Here is a 17,791-nt window from a genome sequence, read left to right as displayed (position 1 = left end):
ATCGCGTCTTCCCTCTCGAACGTCATCTCGGCTTCCTTGGGCCCCTGTGATGTACCTCTTCTCCTTCTGTTCATGCTGCCCTCTTACTTGCGCAGAAAAAAAAACGAAGTTTGAACGATTGTAAACAAACGCGATGGTTGATAGTTTGTTCTTTTATTGAAAATAATCTGTTGAGAGAAATTATACGTGAGATATATTTCCATAATTTATTTTTCAAAAATCAAAGCCTTATTTTTATGGAAAAAATTTCGTGGAGAATTATATATTGGAATATTCTATAAAATTGATATGTTACCCAAGACTATTGAAAAATTTATATTTATGCCTGACACAGGCATCTTATCACGCGTAAAGGGGATGAAAAGACAGAGAAAAACAGCCTGAAGTATTCGCATGCAAAATCACGTGTATAGCCGCGGGCCAAGTGCGTATAAAGTTTGCTTTCCGCTTTTGCGGCGCGATCGTTCCGGGGTCACACCCTCTCGAGCACGCACTCCTAAATACCGGTGACTGACACTATACCTCGGGAAAGGGGATTAGTATTTCAATTATTTACACAACGAGCCCCGTCGCTCTTTCTCCGTTACGTTATTTCTATGCGAATCTTCCTTGCTGTCGCGCTTCGCTTGATCCTACTCTGTTCCAATGTGGATAACGTCGAGTGGAGGAGTCACGTGGCGATGTTTACTCACCGATGATTGCAACTTTTCAAACGCTTTTGATCATGCCGATTGTATCGGTAATCCGACCTTGTCATGGTAAGTTAATGTTCCTACCTTACCGACCTCTGCATTCGTGCTCGCCAGATTGTAAGGGGATTAAGCGTGAAATGTTAAAAAAATATTACAATCACATATGGTACGAAACGGGGATGAGATTTTAGGAGATCTCGAAAAAAGACGAAATGGTTTTTACGTCCTCTGCATCTATTTCCTGCGCATTCTACATTATATATATAAAGAATTATAGAGTCTGTTAAGATTTTTTAAGCAAAAAATTAAACGAAGATAATTAATCAAATATCGGAGCCCCTTTTTGTGCGAATGAATGTAGTACAAGTAAGATAAGGAGAGTAAATAATGAGAAAAGGATAGAGATAGTATAAAAATATTGAATTCAGCGCCATCTTCAGAGTGCCGCAAATGAAACACAAAAAGGAAGGACAGAAAATAATAGAAAAAGGATAGAGATATGGTAAGAAATGGTTTCTGGCGCCATCTCTCGAAAATGTATAGAAACTTAAATAAGAAAAGTTTCAAATAATATTCAAGAGATGGCGCAGAAAGTCAATTCTCAGTTTATCTATCCTTTTTCTATAATTTTCTGTCCTTTCTTTTTGTGTTTCATTTGAGGCACTCTGAAGATGGCGCTGAATTCAATATTTTCATACTATCTCTATCTTTTTCTCATTATTTATTTTTCTTGTCTTATTTATACTGTGAATTAATACAAGAATGGACAAATAGCGCCATCTCTCGAATGTATTTAGAAACTTGTTTAGGAGAAGTTTGAGACGATCTTGAAGAGATGGCGCTAGTGGTCAATTCTTACTCTATCTATCCTTTTCTATTATTTTCTGTCCTTTCTTTTTGTGTTTCATTTGCGGCACTCTGAAGATGGCGCTGAATTCAATATTTTCATACTATCTCTATCTTTTTCTCATTATTTATTTTCCTTGTCTTATTTATACTGTGAATTAACAGAAGAATGGACAAGTAGCGCCATCTCTCGAATGTATTTAGAAACTTGTTTAGGAGAAGTTTGAGACGATCTTGAAGAGATGGCGTTAGCGATCAATTCTTACTCTATCTATCCTTTTTCTATTATTTTCTGTCCTTTCTTTTTGTGTTTCATTTGAGGCACTCTGAAGATGGCGCTGAATTCAATATTTTCATACTATCTCTATCTTTTTCTCATTATTTATTTTTCTTGTCTTATTTATACTGTGAATTAATACAAGAATGGACAAATAGCGCCATCTCTCGAATGTATTTAGAAACTTGTTTAGGAGAAGTTTGAGACGATCTTGAAGAGATGGCGCTAGTGGTCAATTCTTACTCTATCTATCCTTTTCTATTATTTTCTGTCCTTTCTTTTTGTGTTTCATTTGCGGCACTCTGAAGATGGCGCTGAATTCAATATTTTCATACTATCTCTATCTTTTTCTCATTATTTATTTTCCTTGTCTTATTTATACTGTGAATTAACAGAAGAATGGACAAGTAGCGCCATCTCTCGAATGTATTTAGAAACTTGTTTAGGAGAAGTTTGAGACGATCTTGAAGAGATGGCGTTAGCGATCAATTCTTACTCTATCTATCCTTTTTCTATTATTTTCTGTCCTTTCTTTTTATGTTTCATTTGCGGCACTCTGGAGATGGCGCTGATTTCCGAATTTTTAATATCTCTGTCCTTCTCTGACAATTTACTTTCCTTGTCTCATCAGATGGCGCGTGATTCAATATAAATTATTATAAATACATGATGTCGATTGAACACACTTTCGTCATTTTTCTTTCGAAATTACAATATACCTTGATCTTAATTTAAAAAATGTAAGCAATAAATTAAATAAAAATTATAGTATATGCTCGTTTCTTTTTATTATACATTAATTATTACATAATAATTCAACGATCATCAAATATGTGTATATCCAATTTTCTTAATTTTATATAATTAAACATCCCCCGTCTATGTGAATGTAAATTAACAAATATGGATTACAACACTTCTACAATGATTCAGAAAACTGACAAATGACTGCAAATATTAACACTAGGATAAAGATAATAATATTTATTATTAGTACAATAGTGTAACAGTTCTGATTCGAGAAATGTCAGCGCGCGTTGGCAAGAGGAAAGCCGAGTGGCAATGGAAAGGCGTGGTAGAAGATCATAGTGCAATCTGCATTATTCCGTAGCCGGGGCGCGCGGGCGGCCATCAAGGCCTCTTCAGGTCAACGTGATCCAATCTGCCGTATAAAACGCCCCTCTCGACGATCCTTCGAGCACTGTTGTACTTCTCGTCGCCCCGTTGTCGTTGTTCCTCCATTATGGATGCCGTATTCGTAAGTACTCGCTCTCGATTATACATCGAAACTCTTCATGGTGCATTGTCAACATTCGATCGTCGGATCACTTCCTCGTTCCATCTGACGTGCACTTGAAACTATGTAATGAATGCACCACCATTGACCATTGTTACTTTGTAATACACGCCGCGATTTTATCGTCGTGTAACTCAAATTTCTTTCAGTTTGAACTTCTGAAAGATGTATATTCTTTCTACGGATATTTGCTTAATTCTCGTACTTTCAGGTGTTACTGTTTTCCATGATCGCATCGATCTCTTGTCAATCCCCTAATAGTCAATACCAATCACCCCAACAAGCTGCAATTTTGAGCGATGCGAGATATTTGGCTGGGGATGGAACTTTCGGCGCCGCCTATTCGCAAGAGGATGGCGTCGAGTTCAAGGAGGAAAGCGATGTTTACGGAAATCGTCGTGGCTCTTACTCCTACGTGGATCCTACCGGTCAAAGACGCACGGTGACATATACGGCTGGTAAAAATGGCTTCCAGGTACGTTAATCTCGCTCAATTTAATTTTATTTTATTTCTTAGACACGAAAAATAATAAAATATTTGGAAAAGGATAAATTTAAGAAATTTACAAATGGAATATTATTCCATTATTACATATAATTCATGATTAATCGACAAAATTAATTAAATAACGTGTACTCGATATAATATTTTGTTTAACGTTTGTCATTTCGTTCAAACGTCGTTCCAATCCAAATTTCTCCTCTTTTATTCGAACAAACAGGCGACAGGCGACGGCATTCCCGTCCCACCCCCGCAAGCCCCGCCACAGCCAGAGTACGTGCCTCTGCCGCAATACAACCCACCCGATTATCAACCACCGCGTTACACTCCATCCTCTCAACAATATCAACAACGAAGTCAACCAGTGTACGAAGTGCAACCAGAACCTCAGCCTCAACCTCAATTTCAACCTCGACCAGCTTATCAACCCCAACCGCAACAGTATCAACCAAGGCCTCCTCAACCACCACCGGAAATCCAATCTATTCCTTCGTACAATCCTCAACCGCAATATCAACCCCCTCCTAGACCATTGCCACAATACAACGCGATAACCACGCCACCCCCACGAAGGTTTTATCCACCTGGAAAGCTGAACTTCAACAGGACTCCGGATGGTTACTCTTACACGTTTAGCAAGAGCTAAGTAGAATGTGATTGGGAGGGAGGAGGAGGAAGAGAGAAAATAAGGATTGTTTTTTTTGTAGGATTTTAAAAAGAAAAAATTCTGTAAATTTTATTATGTGCATTAGAGAGATTATTTTTGGAAAATTTATTTTTAAATTTGAGAGAAAATCGATTAGTGATTTCGTAATTTTCTTTTTCTTTTTGGATGTAGATTAATATTGGTTATTTTGAAATTATTTTTTGGATATGATGAGTGGAAGATGAATAATTGGATTATAATTCAAAAATTTGTTGATTCGTGAATTTTTTTTTCATAAGAATTTATCAAAATTAATAAAGCATAAAATCGACGTGAGAAATTGTTATGTGTATTATAATGTAAATTTTTGGTATATTGTATCATAGCAATTTGTTGTAATTTATTTTGAAGAAAAACTAACCTTCTTATTAAATACTTCTTAGAATACTCGTTAATTTACTTGTATATTTCGAATTATTTATTTAAAAGTTAAACTTTCTAAAAAAAATTATAATTTATTAAATCGAATCATTTACGAGAAACGAAAGTTTCAAACAGTTTACTATTACTCGTTGATAACGAAATTTACATATTGCGTTTAATAACGGAAATGAACAAAAACGTAAATAAGATACCCGATCATGCATTTATAATTAAGAGATTGTAAGTGACGAGAACCTTGTCCATGATCTTACTACAAGATTTCTCACATAAAACTAATTGAACTTCCTCTGAAGTGCATAAATTTTACATAAATTACCAAGAGAGATAACCGACGAATAAATTAATGGATTTATCTTACCAATTGGAAAGATTCTTTCGTCCATTTGCATTATCTTTAATTATGAGAGCAATTACATGCAAATATGTTAAAATTTATAGAATCGATTGGATCAACTTCTGTTCATTTATTTCGCTTAAATAATTCGAAAATATTCCACCCGATATTTTAATTATAAACCAGATTTCCAATGCAAAACCTTACAGTTTCGTTTCTCTCTTAGTATTCGCTAACAGTACTAAAATAGTATCCCTTTTTTTATCAATAATTTCATCACAAAATAATAATTAAATTTTCTACAATTCTATAACGTAAAACAAAATTTCTTGTTAAAATAAATTTCTAACATTCCCTGAAATTTTGACCCAATCAATATCGATGAATGATATCTTAATAATTATTATTAAGATATATAAGAAAAAACCGAAATTCAATCGAAATTCTTTTTTTCTTTTTTTTTTTAATCGGCTCTGTTGGCGTCGACGCCCTGCGTTTTGCATAGCAATTTCCTTTACAAATGCGAACACTATCCCGCGCACTTCGGGGTCACGTTACTTTCATTTAGCCTTTGGCGTGCTCCGATGTTATTGCAAGCAAGCTAAGGAGGATCCCACGATCCGTGAGGGAGGATACGTGATCGTTTAGGCGTGATCCATGCCCTACTGCAAATACTGCCTCGAACATGTAAGTCATCTCCTTCTGAAACAAGTTACACGATACGTTACAGGAATTTTTATCGTTTCACTTGTCTATGTATCTATCGCGATATAACCATAAACGTATCTATTCTTATATTATTTTTGCGTTTCGAAACGAATTTGTACAGATCTCATCCCTAATATTTGTATCCGACCCACAATTGCTAGTGCTAGTTAATTAAAAAAAAAACGTCGTAATAAATAAAACACAATTTGTATTTAATTATCAAATTATAAAATTCGAATAAATATCGAATATTACTTATGCCACCACCAAAATATTATAATTAACGATTTTTCATTATCCATATACATTTTTGTTTCGCCAATTTTTAAAATTGTACGTCTACAAAGAGAACTTGTGGAAGAAAAGAAATAAAAATCCAGGATGTTAACAATCTTTCTGCTCGATCGTTATTCATACGATCCTCAGTCCCGATTTCTCTCGATTGTCAACTCGTCTAATGAAAGTTGCAATTAGCCTCGTCCCGAAACGGAAGCAGGAGTATTCGACAAAGGGGGCGATTATCTCCATTATCTCGGCTCGCGAATAATACCTACTCGGTATTGTTAAGGTAGAAATGCAAGCAGTTGGGCTGGATGTCCAACGTTTACAGCACGGGTGCGGCAAGGTAAACCGGCCGTATCGAAGCAGGAACTCGATAACCTTAGCTGTGGGCCGAAAGAAACGCATACCGCGTCACGTCGTTGTCGTTTAAGAAAGTCGATCACGGGTTTAATTTATGGGGAAACGGGTGCAGCTCGTGCTTGACGCAGCCATGGACCGGCTACATATTTGTCGAGCCACTTCGTGTGCCCTGCATCCGTCTTGCTTTTCGTCGTTTTTTTCTCTTTTCTTTTCTTTTTTCCCTCTCTCTCTCTCTCTCTCTTTCGTTCTGTTGTTTAATGTTAAAGCGTCGCGAGATCTCATGGAAGATGTGTGTTTGTGGTCCCTGTATTTGTGTAACGCGTATTTTTCCATATATAGATAAATTGATCGTCTATGCGTTTCGATCGATGCCTCGTTTCTCGATCGACCAGTATTTTATCCGTCATAAAAATATTTGTACCACAAAAATATATTGAAGGTATAACTGAATGATAAATGATCGAAATGTAGATGCGACATTGAGAGACAAGAGACACAACAAATTGAAAGTAAAATGAGGCATTTTACTTTTTCAGTCGTGTTTTATTTATAAAGGTATATTGGTTATACATTTCGTTTCATGATTATGGCAGTAATATACTGACTCTGATTAGCTGCGCGTCACATCAACAGTATAAAAGTAGTCTAAAAAACAGCTGCTATTAGAGGCAGTGGCATTAAACATTCACTCCTCGCAACGAAAAGAAATAATAATAATAATAATAATAATAATAATAATAATAATAATAATAATAATAATAATAATAATAATAATAATGATAATGATAATGAAAGTGGAAATAAAAAAAGAAGAAATGAAAAGGAAAAAAAGAAGAGGAGAAACGTAAAGGAACGAGAAGAAGAAGAAGAAGAAGAAGAAGAAGAAGAAAAGAACAACTCTCGTCTTATCTATTCTATCAACTTAACTTATCGTTATTTAGAAATTCTTATGCCAATGTGCCTCCTAACACGTTCAAATTTCAAATAATCAGAGCGAAATCCCAGATAAGTCCCAGAGAAAAGGCACTATACGTCTATTTTAAATATAGTATTCCACTCTCGATCGTTACAAAGTAATACGATTACAAATCGTTCATTCTTTAACATTTCGCAAACTCGTTCTCGTTCCGCGAAACTTGAAAATTCTCTTCCCCCCTTCCCCCCTCCCTCTCCCCTCTCAGAGACAAGAAAAATGATTCAGAGGGTAGCGCAAGATCGCGCGATACACCCTCAATAGACATATTACTGCAATCTCTCTCTAAAAAATTTACATTCACATCGACGGCGTGCAAATGGCAGGCATAATTTCTTCGAACATCCACGAGTGCTAATAATTTCTGAAGATAATCTTTATTCGTGAAGATCAAAATCAATTCTCATGATTGCTTCGTGTCTGTAAAACTGTGTATTTTCAACGCATTTGGCTGGATCGTTAACTCGCGTGATCACGTGCGTCCAAAAAAAAAAAAAAGTGAAAATCGTCGAATTTATCAAAAAATTTTCGATTCGACGACGAATAATAATCAGCGCTTTCGTACTTTGTTGTTGGCAAGCGACAAACTTTCTTTGCTCGTCCATCTCAACTATTCTACATAAGTACAAACTACGTTATAATTAAAAAAAAAGCTCTCTGTTAACTGTATTAGACAAAAGGCCGGCATCTTTTTTTTTCTCCTCCATTTTTTTTCTTCACAATTAATTAAGCCGTTATAAACAATTATCATTTATATGCATATTTATGTTGCACCAGTGTACAAACGTTTTTCTTCCAAGGTTGCTCGCAATACCTCCTCTCTTTTGTCTTTTCCCTTTCTTTTTCTTTTTTTTTTTTTTTTCCCCTCTTCTTCCATCTTCGTTCTTCAGTAACAATCGCAACTATTGTCGATTAACGCTATATTGCACTAGTTAGAATTATACAAAATATATACCTAATGGTTAGGCTTAGCTTTTTTCTTCTTTTTTTGTTTTTTTGTTTTTTTTCTCTCTTTTCTTTTTCTTTTTTTTTCTTTTCTTTTCTTTTCTTTTCTTTTCTTTTCCGAAGTATACCATTTTAGGCACCTTTGTCCTGGAATTAATTTGGATCGAAAAGAAGTTGGAAGTTGGAAGTCGTACGTGAGGCAGGAGGCACGGCAGTTCTCGCAAACACTATATTTCTCGCGCTGACTAATATAATGTTCTATTCTAAAGACGACAGGAAGAAAGCGCTGTGAAAGCGTACCCTATGAAGTTATTGGAAGAGACAGTTTGTTCACAATGCAAAGTCTCTGACGGAATAGTCGAATCGATATCGAATAAAACGGAATTTTGCACGAGGTTGTAGTCGGTTGAAAAAATATAATTAAAAACCGACGGAACGCTTACATGAGCGAAAACAATTTTTGATTTAAATTATAAGATATATATATGTATATGTATAAACACTCGAGTTTTTTTTACGCACATTTCCTTTTCTCGTTAATTGTGATAAGATGGAAGTTTTCTGTATATGCAATGTAAACTGAATCTTACCCTTCCCTGATTAAGTACATAATCATACTTCAGGTACCAAGGATAATCGTACAATAATAAACAAGATTTTTTAAACATATATAGTAAGAAAAAAAATTGTAAGAAAGAATTAAAATCTGCTTGGTCTAGTGTAGATTATAAGAATTATAAACATCTGGGGATAATTGTGTTCGGTAATATTGTCAACACTTACGCTACACCACAGTAAAAACTACACGTTTGGTATTATAAATCGATAATACGGCTAATAATACATCGCCTTTGGAAGATCATTGAGTTTTACTTAAAAAAAAAAAAAAAAAAAAATTAATCACATAATTGGAATATAATCTTAACATTCATACGCTGTATACGTAACCACTATAAAATAATCATCAAATAAATGATTTTTAAGATAAAAAAAGATATCCTTAATTTCTTCTTAAAAAATAAGATATTCTTACTTCTATTTATATAAAAATGAATTTTCTAATGAAATAATAAAACCAATTAAACACGTAATTAAAAAAATGTAATATATATATAACATTTAAAAAGTATCGAGATAATAAAATTTTAAAAACAATGATTTCAAAACAATAAAATCTCCTCGTATATAAAAAAAAAAATCGTTATGGATTGTAAAAAAAAAAAAAAAAGAAAAAAAAATACGATAGCATTGAGAACAAACCTGTACAGATAGCGGATACTGCTAATGGCTAAAGATAGCGGGAAGCTAGCTATGTAGGAACGTATACTATTAAGTAATACATTTAAATATTGGCGCAATAGTGGAATCTCTTACCATATAAATCAGTATCACGTCAATACTTAAATATCTGACGAATAACGTATGTTTCAATTCATTATATATAATATTTTTGGGATACACAGTAGTATTTCTATGGTTAATCGAAATCTTTCACTGTGATATGTCACGCAACATGAAAAATATTATTCTTCGTATTTTCTTGAAAGTAATGCACTTCATGTTTCATTGACTCGTGATCAACCATCGAACGAACGAATTAGATTGAGATTAGATTCCGAAAGATTTATTCAACAATTTTTAAATGTTATATTTATTCTTCTTTGCAACATGAAACAAGCAATAAACCGTGTGTATCTATAATACAAAGATCTGTATTAATATTTATACACAACTATACTACTGTGTATCTCTGCTAATAAATCAGTATATATTCATTACAATCACAATACGCATGACATCCTATGCAAAAGTTCTGGTCAAAATGGAGTAAAGAACTTGTACTATGGTAAGACACGAATCGATGGCGCATAATAATAGGAGGGATAATTCTAGCTGCATAATCCCGAAGGATCGACCAGTCCACGCGCGATCAATTCGGCTGTTGCTGGATCACCTCCTTGTTTACCACTTGAATGCTGAGACGGCGTTTGCTGCGCATGAGGTTCGAAATGGGAACGAACGTGGAACATAAATTCAGCCTTGTCTGTGAAATCGGTACGGCACATAAGACAAAAATGCCTTTCAGACGCGTATGGCTGCGGAGGAGCTGCGGATCCTGGAAAATATGGCGCTGCGTGTTGTGGTGGGGCCGATGCTTCTAAATGAGAACTGTAAAAAAAAAATATTTAATCATTTTGATCAACTTTTCAACGAATATTTATAATTCGTTGACGTAAATACATATATACATATATAAAAATTACCGTGCATGCTGCATCCATTCCTCTCTCGTAGCTAATGCTCGACCGCACAATTCACACGCCCAACTAACCGGCTCCTCTTTCAATTTATGTATAGTATCTTGCCGAGATTGTTGCTGCTGTGATTGTTGTGCTTGCTGCTGTTGAGCTTGCTGCTGCTGCTGCTGCTGTTGCTGCTGATCCGAATTAGGCGCTGAGGGCGTAGAAAGTGGCGCCACTCCCGGTCTGTGTCTCAACTTGTTCATGTGAATAACTAGTTTATCTCTACGAGCAAATGCTTTGCCTGGAAGCAAGAAACGGCCATTACCATTAGTTAAACGCAAGCAAATACATCATCGTACTGAAGCAACAGTTTAAGGCATACTTACCGCAAACTTCGCAGGAATATGGCTTTTCCCCGGTATGAATACGCATATGAATGACGAGTTTGTCCTTACGGGCGAGACCTTTGCCGCAAACGGTGCATGCGAACGCCTTTGTCGCCGGTTCACCCGTATTGGTAGCCTTTGACGCAAATCCCGGACGAGAAGTTACATTGTTCGTAGTTCTCAACGGCTGATTTACCGTGGGAGCCCTGCTCCCAAACTGCTGATCCATTGCACCAGGAAACGGGGGCATCACGCCACCAGGGCGCATCGCTGCCGAATAATCTGGGGACCTATTTTCAATGTGGCGATATATCACGTTTTAATTTTCATCAATGCGTAAAATAACATATTGTTTTTGAAAATTTGACGGGTGAAAGTTCACTTACCATGTTCCAATGGAGCGAAGAACGCGTACACCATCGTCATAGCCTAGGCCATCGTCAGGTAAAGTAAAAGTCGGATTAGGTGTTTGAGGTGTCGCAGGTGGGCCGGGTCCAGCGAGTCTTGCTTGTGCAGCTTGTTGTGCCATGTGTTGCTGCACCGCGGCATGAGCCACTGCGTGCGCTTCCACATAAGCGGATCGCTGTTGCTGCTGGCTACCATTAGACATCTTGTCCTTGTCCGTGCCCTGTTAATCGTTCGTCTTCTTACGTTACAAGTTCCACGTTAAGATACGAATAATAGAGTTGGATATCGAAACCGGTTGAAAAGGAGAACTGTTATATTTATGCACATAAAGATTTGTATTTGTAATTACTGTAAAATATAAAACTTGTACTTCTGGGAATTGTTGCTATCGCAATTTATCAATGTAATTGTGCAATATGTGGATCACGCTTCCAAAGATATAAGAAATTGTGCAAAAATACCAGATTACACGTATTAATTAACTCGTTGCACGTTTTTAAAAAATTATTAAATACGAGATTACGTTGAAGCGTAAAAAAAAAAAAAATAAGATTGTGGTTAATAAATTCGTTCGTTAAACGTTGAAAAATTAAGCAATCGACGTCGTGGAAAGAAACGATGTTTAATGTTTGGGATAATAATTAGTCGTATTCGAAATTTATATATATTGCAAAATACGATCATTGACTCAATACATTGATGCGATTGCAAAATTGAGGAAAGTCTGTAGGAACAAAGCATTTTGCGACGTTTCTATCAATTCGAGCACAAAAGCGTAGCAACCCCGAACCCGATATGGGAAAACGATTAATCACGGAAACAGAGCTGAGCTGAGCGTGCACGAAGGCGCACTCGGTGCCAAATATCTATTAACGATAATCGATATTTACCAGAAACTGAGTTTCAAACAATTCTTCGGCTAAATAGAACTTATTCGATTCCTTATGATCCAGCACAGAGAATAATTAACGCTTCGTTCGAAGCAAGTAGGAAAAATGAGAATTCTATGAAGACATTTTTTTATTATGTTGACAACTATCTAAAGTTGAATTCCTCAAATTGATCGAAAAATTAAAGTCACGTATTTTGTATTTATGGATCCGTAGATATTTAAAATAATTCACATCATTCGAAGTAAGATAAAATATTCTATAATGCAATAAATATAAAAATATTTCTGAAACAAAGTTTTTCTGAAATATTCGAATCTATACTTAAAAAAATCAATAAAATGTCTTGTAAAAACGATTTTTTGAATTCTACGTAACTAAGCTCCGAAATTTACTCATACATAACGCGAAAATCTCAAAAATATCATCGATATCGAGAAACTCTCGAGCCGTGATCAAAGGAAAAATAAAAATATATATTAAGCTGAAGAGAAAACTGTCGAAAATTCTAAATTTCGTCCACGTGACGTTCGTTCGAGATACGAAGGTATGTTCGGGTCACGAACATTAGAGAGGATCGTTGTATCGTCGCGAAGCATCACAGAAGCCTGTATCTCCAGCGGAGACGACATCGAATGCATAAAAGACAGGGACTTTCGAAAGAACCGAAAAGATCTGTTCGCATAGCCTGCTCCGTCAAGGTCCTCTCCGTGAAAGAACGATGACCGAAACGAGAGAGACAGGGAACGAGAGAGTGAGGGTAGAACAACCGGGAAGAGACGAGAGGAGAGAAAGAAAGAAAAGAGCGAGAGAAAAAGGGAGACGGAGAAAGAAATAAGCTTACAGGGAGGAGGCAGGGACGAAGGTTCCCACAAAAGACGAGCAAACGCTATCAGGCCGATCTCAGAGCTCACGTACCTACACACTTTGTTCCCCTGCAGAGGCTGAGGAAAACCGCCAGGGATCGACTCACTGGGTCGGATGTCCTCGAGCAACGATATCACTGACAACGTCACAAGGCGAGCAACTCAACGGCACATCACCATCAGTGTCCATCACACGCGTAGCCGTGCCGTTCGTTCTACTTACTGGGAGTATCCGAACTGGGTGAAGAAGAAAAAAGAAAAAAAAAAGAAAAAAGAAAAAAAAATGAAACGGCCACGAGGCTCGTCACGGGTATCGCGAGAGGCGGTTTCGAGAGCGGAGCACACCAGGCCGGAGTGCGATAACGAATTTAAACGTAACAACGATGACGAGCACGACGACGAGAATACCGGCAACCACGCGCGTTCCTTCTTTTCGCGACGCCACGAAAGAATCTCGCGTTTTACGGGGCAACCGGAGTGTGTCCCGTGGAGCTAGCCGCCGATTCCCGGCGCGGGAGGATGCAAGGACAAAGAGACGAAAAAACGTCTGGTCGAAGCAGAGGGGGTAGCCCTCTAGCGAGAGAGAGGGAGATACGGCGAGGGAAGGAGAACAGAGAGGGTAAGAAGAAGGAAAGAGAGCAGCGACCAGCCGGCCGAAGAAAGAACGAGCTGTGGTCGGAGGGAACGAGAGAAACGAAGACGGCTTGAGAGAGAGAAAAAAAATGTTGGAGAGGAGAGAAAGAGAAAGAGAGAGAGAGAGACGAGATAGCCAGTGACACACGGATGCAGCGCGGCGTAACGATATCGAGTGGAGGTCCCCGCGGAATGCACCGTGGCGACGTACCGTGGAGAGAAAGACCACACAGAGTGTACCGATTGGACGGAAACGAGGCGAGGAGGAAGAGGCAGGGAAATGGAACGACACTCGGATGTAGAGTCAAGTATGCGCGAACTTGGTGTAAACGGGCGAGACTAAGCGCGTCCCGGTGAGCAGGCGAAATTGGCGCGTCTAGGTGCGGGAACAAGCACTGAGCGATACTGAACCAGTAGAAGGGAAAGAAGAATAGGCACGGGAGAAGCGATATGCGGACGAGACGGCGCGGTGCAACGATATCGAGTGGAGATCCCCGCGGAATGCATCGTGGCCGGCGCGACGACGAGAACGCGAGAGGGAGAGAAACGGAGAGAAAAAGAAAGGGAATATTGGGAGAGTGAGCGAGAGAGAGAGAGAGAGAGAGAGAGAGAGAGAAGGAAGGGAAAAAGGAGAGAGAGAGAGAGAGAAAAAGGCAGGGACGCCCTAGAGAGGCAAGTATGCGCGCGAAGAGAGACCTTCGTGTATACCTTGTGTCGTATACTCAGACTACCGAGTCACTCGCTTGCCGGATACACACAATGACGGAAGAGAGTAGCGTACCAGCAGTCGACGACGGCGTCGGCGGCGGCGCTCTGCAGTGCGTCGGCCCGCTGACCTTGACACTGACATTGACTGAGCGAGCGACTGGAAGAGAGAGAGGCAAATAAAAACAGGCAGAACAGAAGACGAAAGAGAGACGTATCGTTCGATAGTATATACGCGCGATTAGGCGAAACTAAACGCGATACGAAATAGTGCCCAACCACCCAACAGTACAAGTACCGTTCGCTTCCTCTGCTTTCTTTGCTCCCTAGCTCTCCTCGGTTGACCGCATCAACGATCAACCGGGTAACGAGACTTCGTCGATCGTTTACGATGGGGTATTCCAGACCTCGAAACAGGTTTTCAGAGGTGCACAGGCCTGCTCCTCGTTGCACCTGTGCCCGGGACAAGGAGATCCAACGGGCCAACTTAGCAAGAGAGGGGATCGAACGATCTTTGGATTGGGGAGCGACGAGACGCGTAGGGGAATAGAGACAGAGAGAAGTAGGTGAAAGAAGGATGAAAAGAGTAGAAAAGACGATGGGAAAAGGAGAGAAGGGAACGGCGACGTTGAAGCCACAAACGAAAGGAAGAGAGAAAGAGGGAACTAGGCGAGACGTCGAAGAAAAGGAGAACTGACTTTCGCTTTCTGTGCGCGACGCAGCCTAGCCGTGGAGCGTCGATCAATAGCGCCGCGACGGTTGCACACATACACACGTACATACACACATATATATACATGCGTGCCTTTTACAAACCCTCTCTATCCCGACTGGTCGCGTGATCTGTCTCTCTTTTGCCCTATCTGTTCATCCGTGTCTGTATATTATCCCCTCCAACATTCACTATTCTGCACGAGGAGTCGCGTGTGTGAGGGTGGAATTATTGGGATCATGCTTCGTTGGCCAAGCAAGGGGTGCGAAGGAGAGACAGAGAGAGAATCAAGGACCTCGAGCTACCGATCAGCAACGCCCCACGTTCCCTCTCCTTCCTTCGGCCACGGTTGCACAGTTTCGCATGGCCCTCTCACACCCTCTTTTTCTGCGGTCTCGCGCGCGCATTTGCCCGCTTATCGAGCAATACAGACAAAATCGGCACGAAGAAGGTAGAACGGACAGAGACAACGTACAGAGAGATGGTACAGAACGCGAGCGCGTGTCGCGTAAAGGGCTTTTTACACCGCTCGAAATGTGGAACTCGTGTTGGCCACGCATTCGACGCATAAAGTCACTTTAACGCGTCATGTCGGAAATTGCCGCGCGAGTTTACGAGCTTGTAAAGAGTCCCCGGTACTTCCTAGAATACGTGCGATCCCCCGACTTACGGGGATATAGCCTGATTCCTCTTGGTTATTCGTGTCCGGCTTGCACGACTATAAATTTTCCTATGCCATCCTGGAAAAAATACTCGGTCCCTCTTTCTTTATATATCTATCTTTCTCTCTCTCTTGTTGCCACTGCAAGATACCGCGAGCTTTATGTCAGACCTTTAATCTACCTTTATTAAGCGCGCTGTCTCCTCCATTTGTAAGGCACTTGCTCCCAGTCGTAAACCACGTGCTCGCAAAGATCTTAAACGCGTCTGATGTGTCTCGTGAAATCAATTAAGAGAAAATAAACCGGTGCACCGTAAACAAGTATTCCAACGAGTAGCTCGTTTGTTGCTATATTTAGCGGTAACGTTATAAATATACTTTTAACCAGTCTTCGTGCTTTTAAACATAACGTTTTCATTCATATCAATAGAGAAATATATAGAAATTATATCTCGTATCAAGGATATCAAGATCAAAGTAAATATAATGTATTATATTCCTATATTATAATTATTAAATATTTATGAAACTATTGGTAAAATAAATTTTTTAATCTTTTTTCCTTTTTTGTTTTAAATTAGATAACAAAATATTTAGACTTACCTGGCTTACCGATGCAGCGAGATGTTTCAAACTATCCGCATAATTTTTTAACACTGTGTCCGTTGTCATACAGCTCACCCGAAACTCGTAAAACATATCCAGTTTGTACACGCATCTCTGGCAAATATTTTTGGGCAAAGCATCCTCTTTCGTTATCTGTAATAGATGTAAATATTTTATTATAAAAAATATGTGCAATTTTGGAAATAAATAATATAGAAATAATATAATTATGTAATAAAATAAACATAAAATTTATTTAAAAATCGTTATAAATATATAATTGAAAATAAATTTTTTTTATTTTTTTGACTCATTGTGTTAATATTTTTTTCTTATGGAAAATTGTTCCAAGTTTTCGAAATATTATTTTTCATATAAATAGAATTATAAAATTAAAAAATGACTTACATTTTCACTTTACACATATTTTTATTTTATACTCCAATTTTTGAATACAATATAAACTTTCACTTGAAACTTTCACAATTAAAACGTGTCGTAGAAGTTTTTTTTAAATTACCTTTAATAATTTAATTTTAATATTTTTTATGTGTACATTTTTAAAAAAGCTTGTAAATTTATAAGATCGAGAAATGATAAATTTAATAACAAATGATTGTAAATATCGTAAAATTTTTCAAATGCAACGAGATAAACGACTTACCACAGCAGGAATGCAGGAACGTATTTTAAATAGCAATTGTCTTTGTTCGCCTTCTTTATCGAAGATTTGAAGCTGATGATTACTCTTCAGCGAACATAATCTGCACAATTCAGCAAAATTGAAATCTTCGTTCATTGCCATTCTTACGATTCACGATTGAACACAAAATTGTTAGGTTATGCTATCTGTGAGATTTATTTCCACACTTCTTCGACCCAGCGAAGATTATTGTAAATATGACACAGAAACTACGATTCGTTAATGTACAAATGAATAAAAATCGTTCAAATATTCCTAAACGTTGAAAAACTACAAATTTTTAACAAAATTAAGATAACGCCACCATTTCTTTCTCTCCGTTTCACTGTTGTCCAGCGTGCAGGATGCCTGACTCCACATTGTTCGACATTGAACCATCTGGTGGGTGGAGGAAGTACTAATGAAGGGTTGTACATGATGGTAAAACAGTTAGAAACATTTATTTTTTAAAAATATTATTTATTTTAATCTTTTTCTTTTTTTTTTAAATTAAAGTTTCTGAAATAAAATTAGTCATTGTTCAATATTTATTTACTTTTTCATTAATATGCAAAATGAATAATTAAATTATTTTGATAAGTATTTTTATTCAAATTATTATTTAAAACAACTATAAAAATAACATAATATAACAATGATAAAAGATTGTTATAATATTGATTTTAGAGACCT

At 37.6% G+C, this 17,791-nt stretch overlaps 2 protein-coding genes and 1 long non-coding RNA gene across 3 annotated transcripts; 2 read left to right on the top strand and 1 right to left on the bottom strand.

The window, feature by feature from the left end:
* Window positions 1-2,914: 2,914 nt before the first annotated feature.
* On the top strand, window positions 2,915-6,139 carry LOC107999079 (larval cuticle protein 2). The gene is made up of 3 exons (XM_017058742.3): window positions 2,915-3,073; window positions 3,324-3,587; window positions 3,835-6,139. The coding sequence occupies exons 1-3, from the start codon at window positions 3,059-3,061 to the stop codon at window positions 4,258-4,260; spliced, it is 705 nt and encodes a 234-aa protein (XP_016914231.1). The 5' UTR covers window positions 2,915-3,058; the 3' UTR covers window positions 4,261-6,139.
* A 771-nt stretch (window positions 6,140-6,910) lies between these two features.
* Window positions 6,911-17,466, bottom strand: LOC107999076 (endothelial zinc finger protein induced by tumor necrosis factor alpha). The gene is made up of 6 exons (XM_017058737.3): window positions 17,081-17,466; window positions 16,414-16,569; window positions 11,322-11,563; window positions 10,936-11,225; window positions 10,571-10,850; window positions 6,911-10,475 (listed from the first exon to the last, which is right to left on the bottom strand). The coding sequence occupies exons 1-6, from the start codon at window positions 17,219-17,221 to the stop codon at window positions 10,196-10,198; spliced, it is 1,389 nt and encodes a 462-aa protein (XP_016914226.1). The 5' UTR covers window positions 17,222-17,466; the 3' UTR covers window positions 6,911-10,195.
* Window positions 12,931-16,679, top strand: LOC133666024 (uncharacterized). The gene is made up of 2 exons (XR_009829539.1): window positions 12,931-16,287; window positions 16,392-16,679. It is a non-coding gene; the product is annotated as an uncharacterized LOC133666024 (long non-coding RNA).
* Window positions 17,467-17,791: the final 325 nt, after the last annotated feature.

This window comes from Apis cerana, linkage group LG4 (genome assembly GCF_029169275.1).
Source record: "Apis cerana isolate GH-2021 linkage group LG4, AcerK_1.0, whole genome shotgun sequence".
In the NCBI taxonomy this organism is placed as follows: domain Eukaryota; kingdom Metazoa; phylum Arthropoda; class Insecta; order Hymenoptera; family Apidae; genus Apis; species Apis cerana.
Note: the sequence above shows the minus strand (reverse complement) of the source record. Positions and strands in the feature narration are given on the sequence as shown.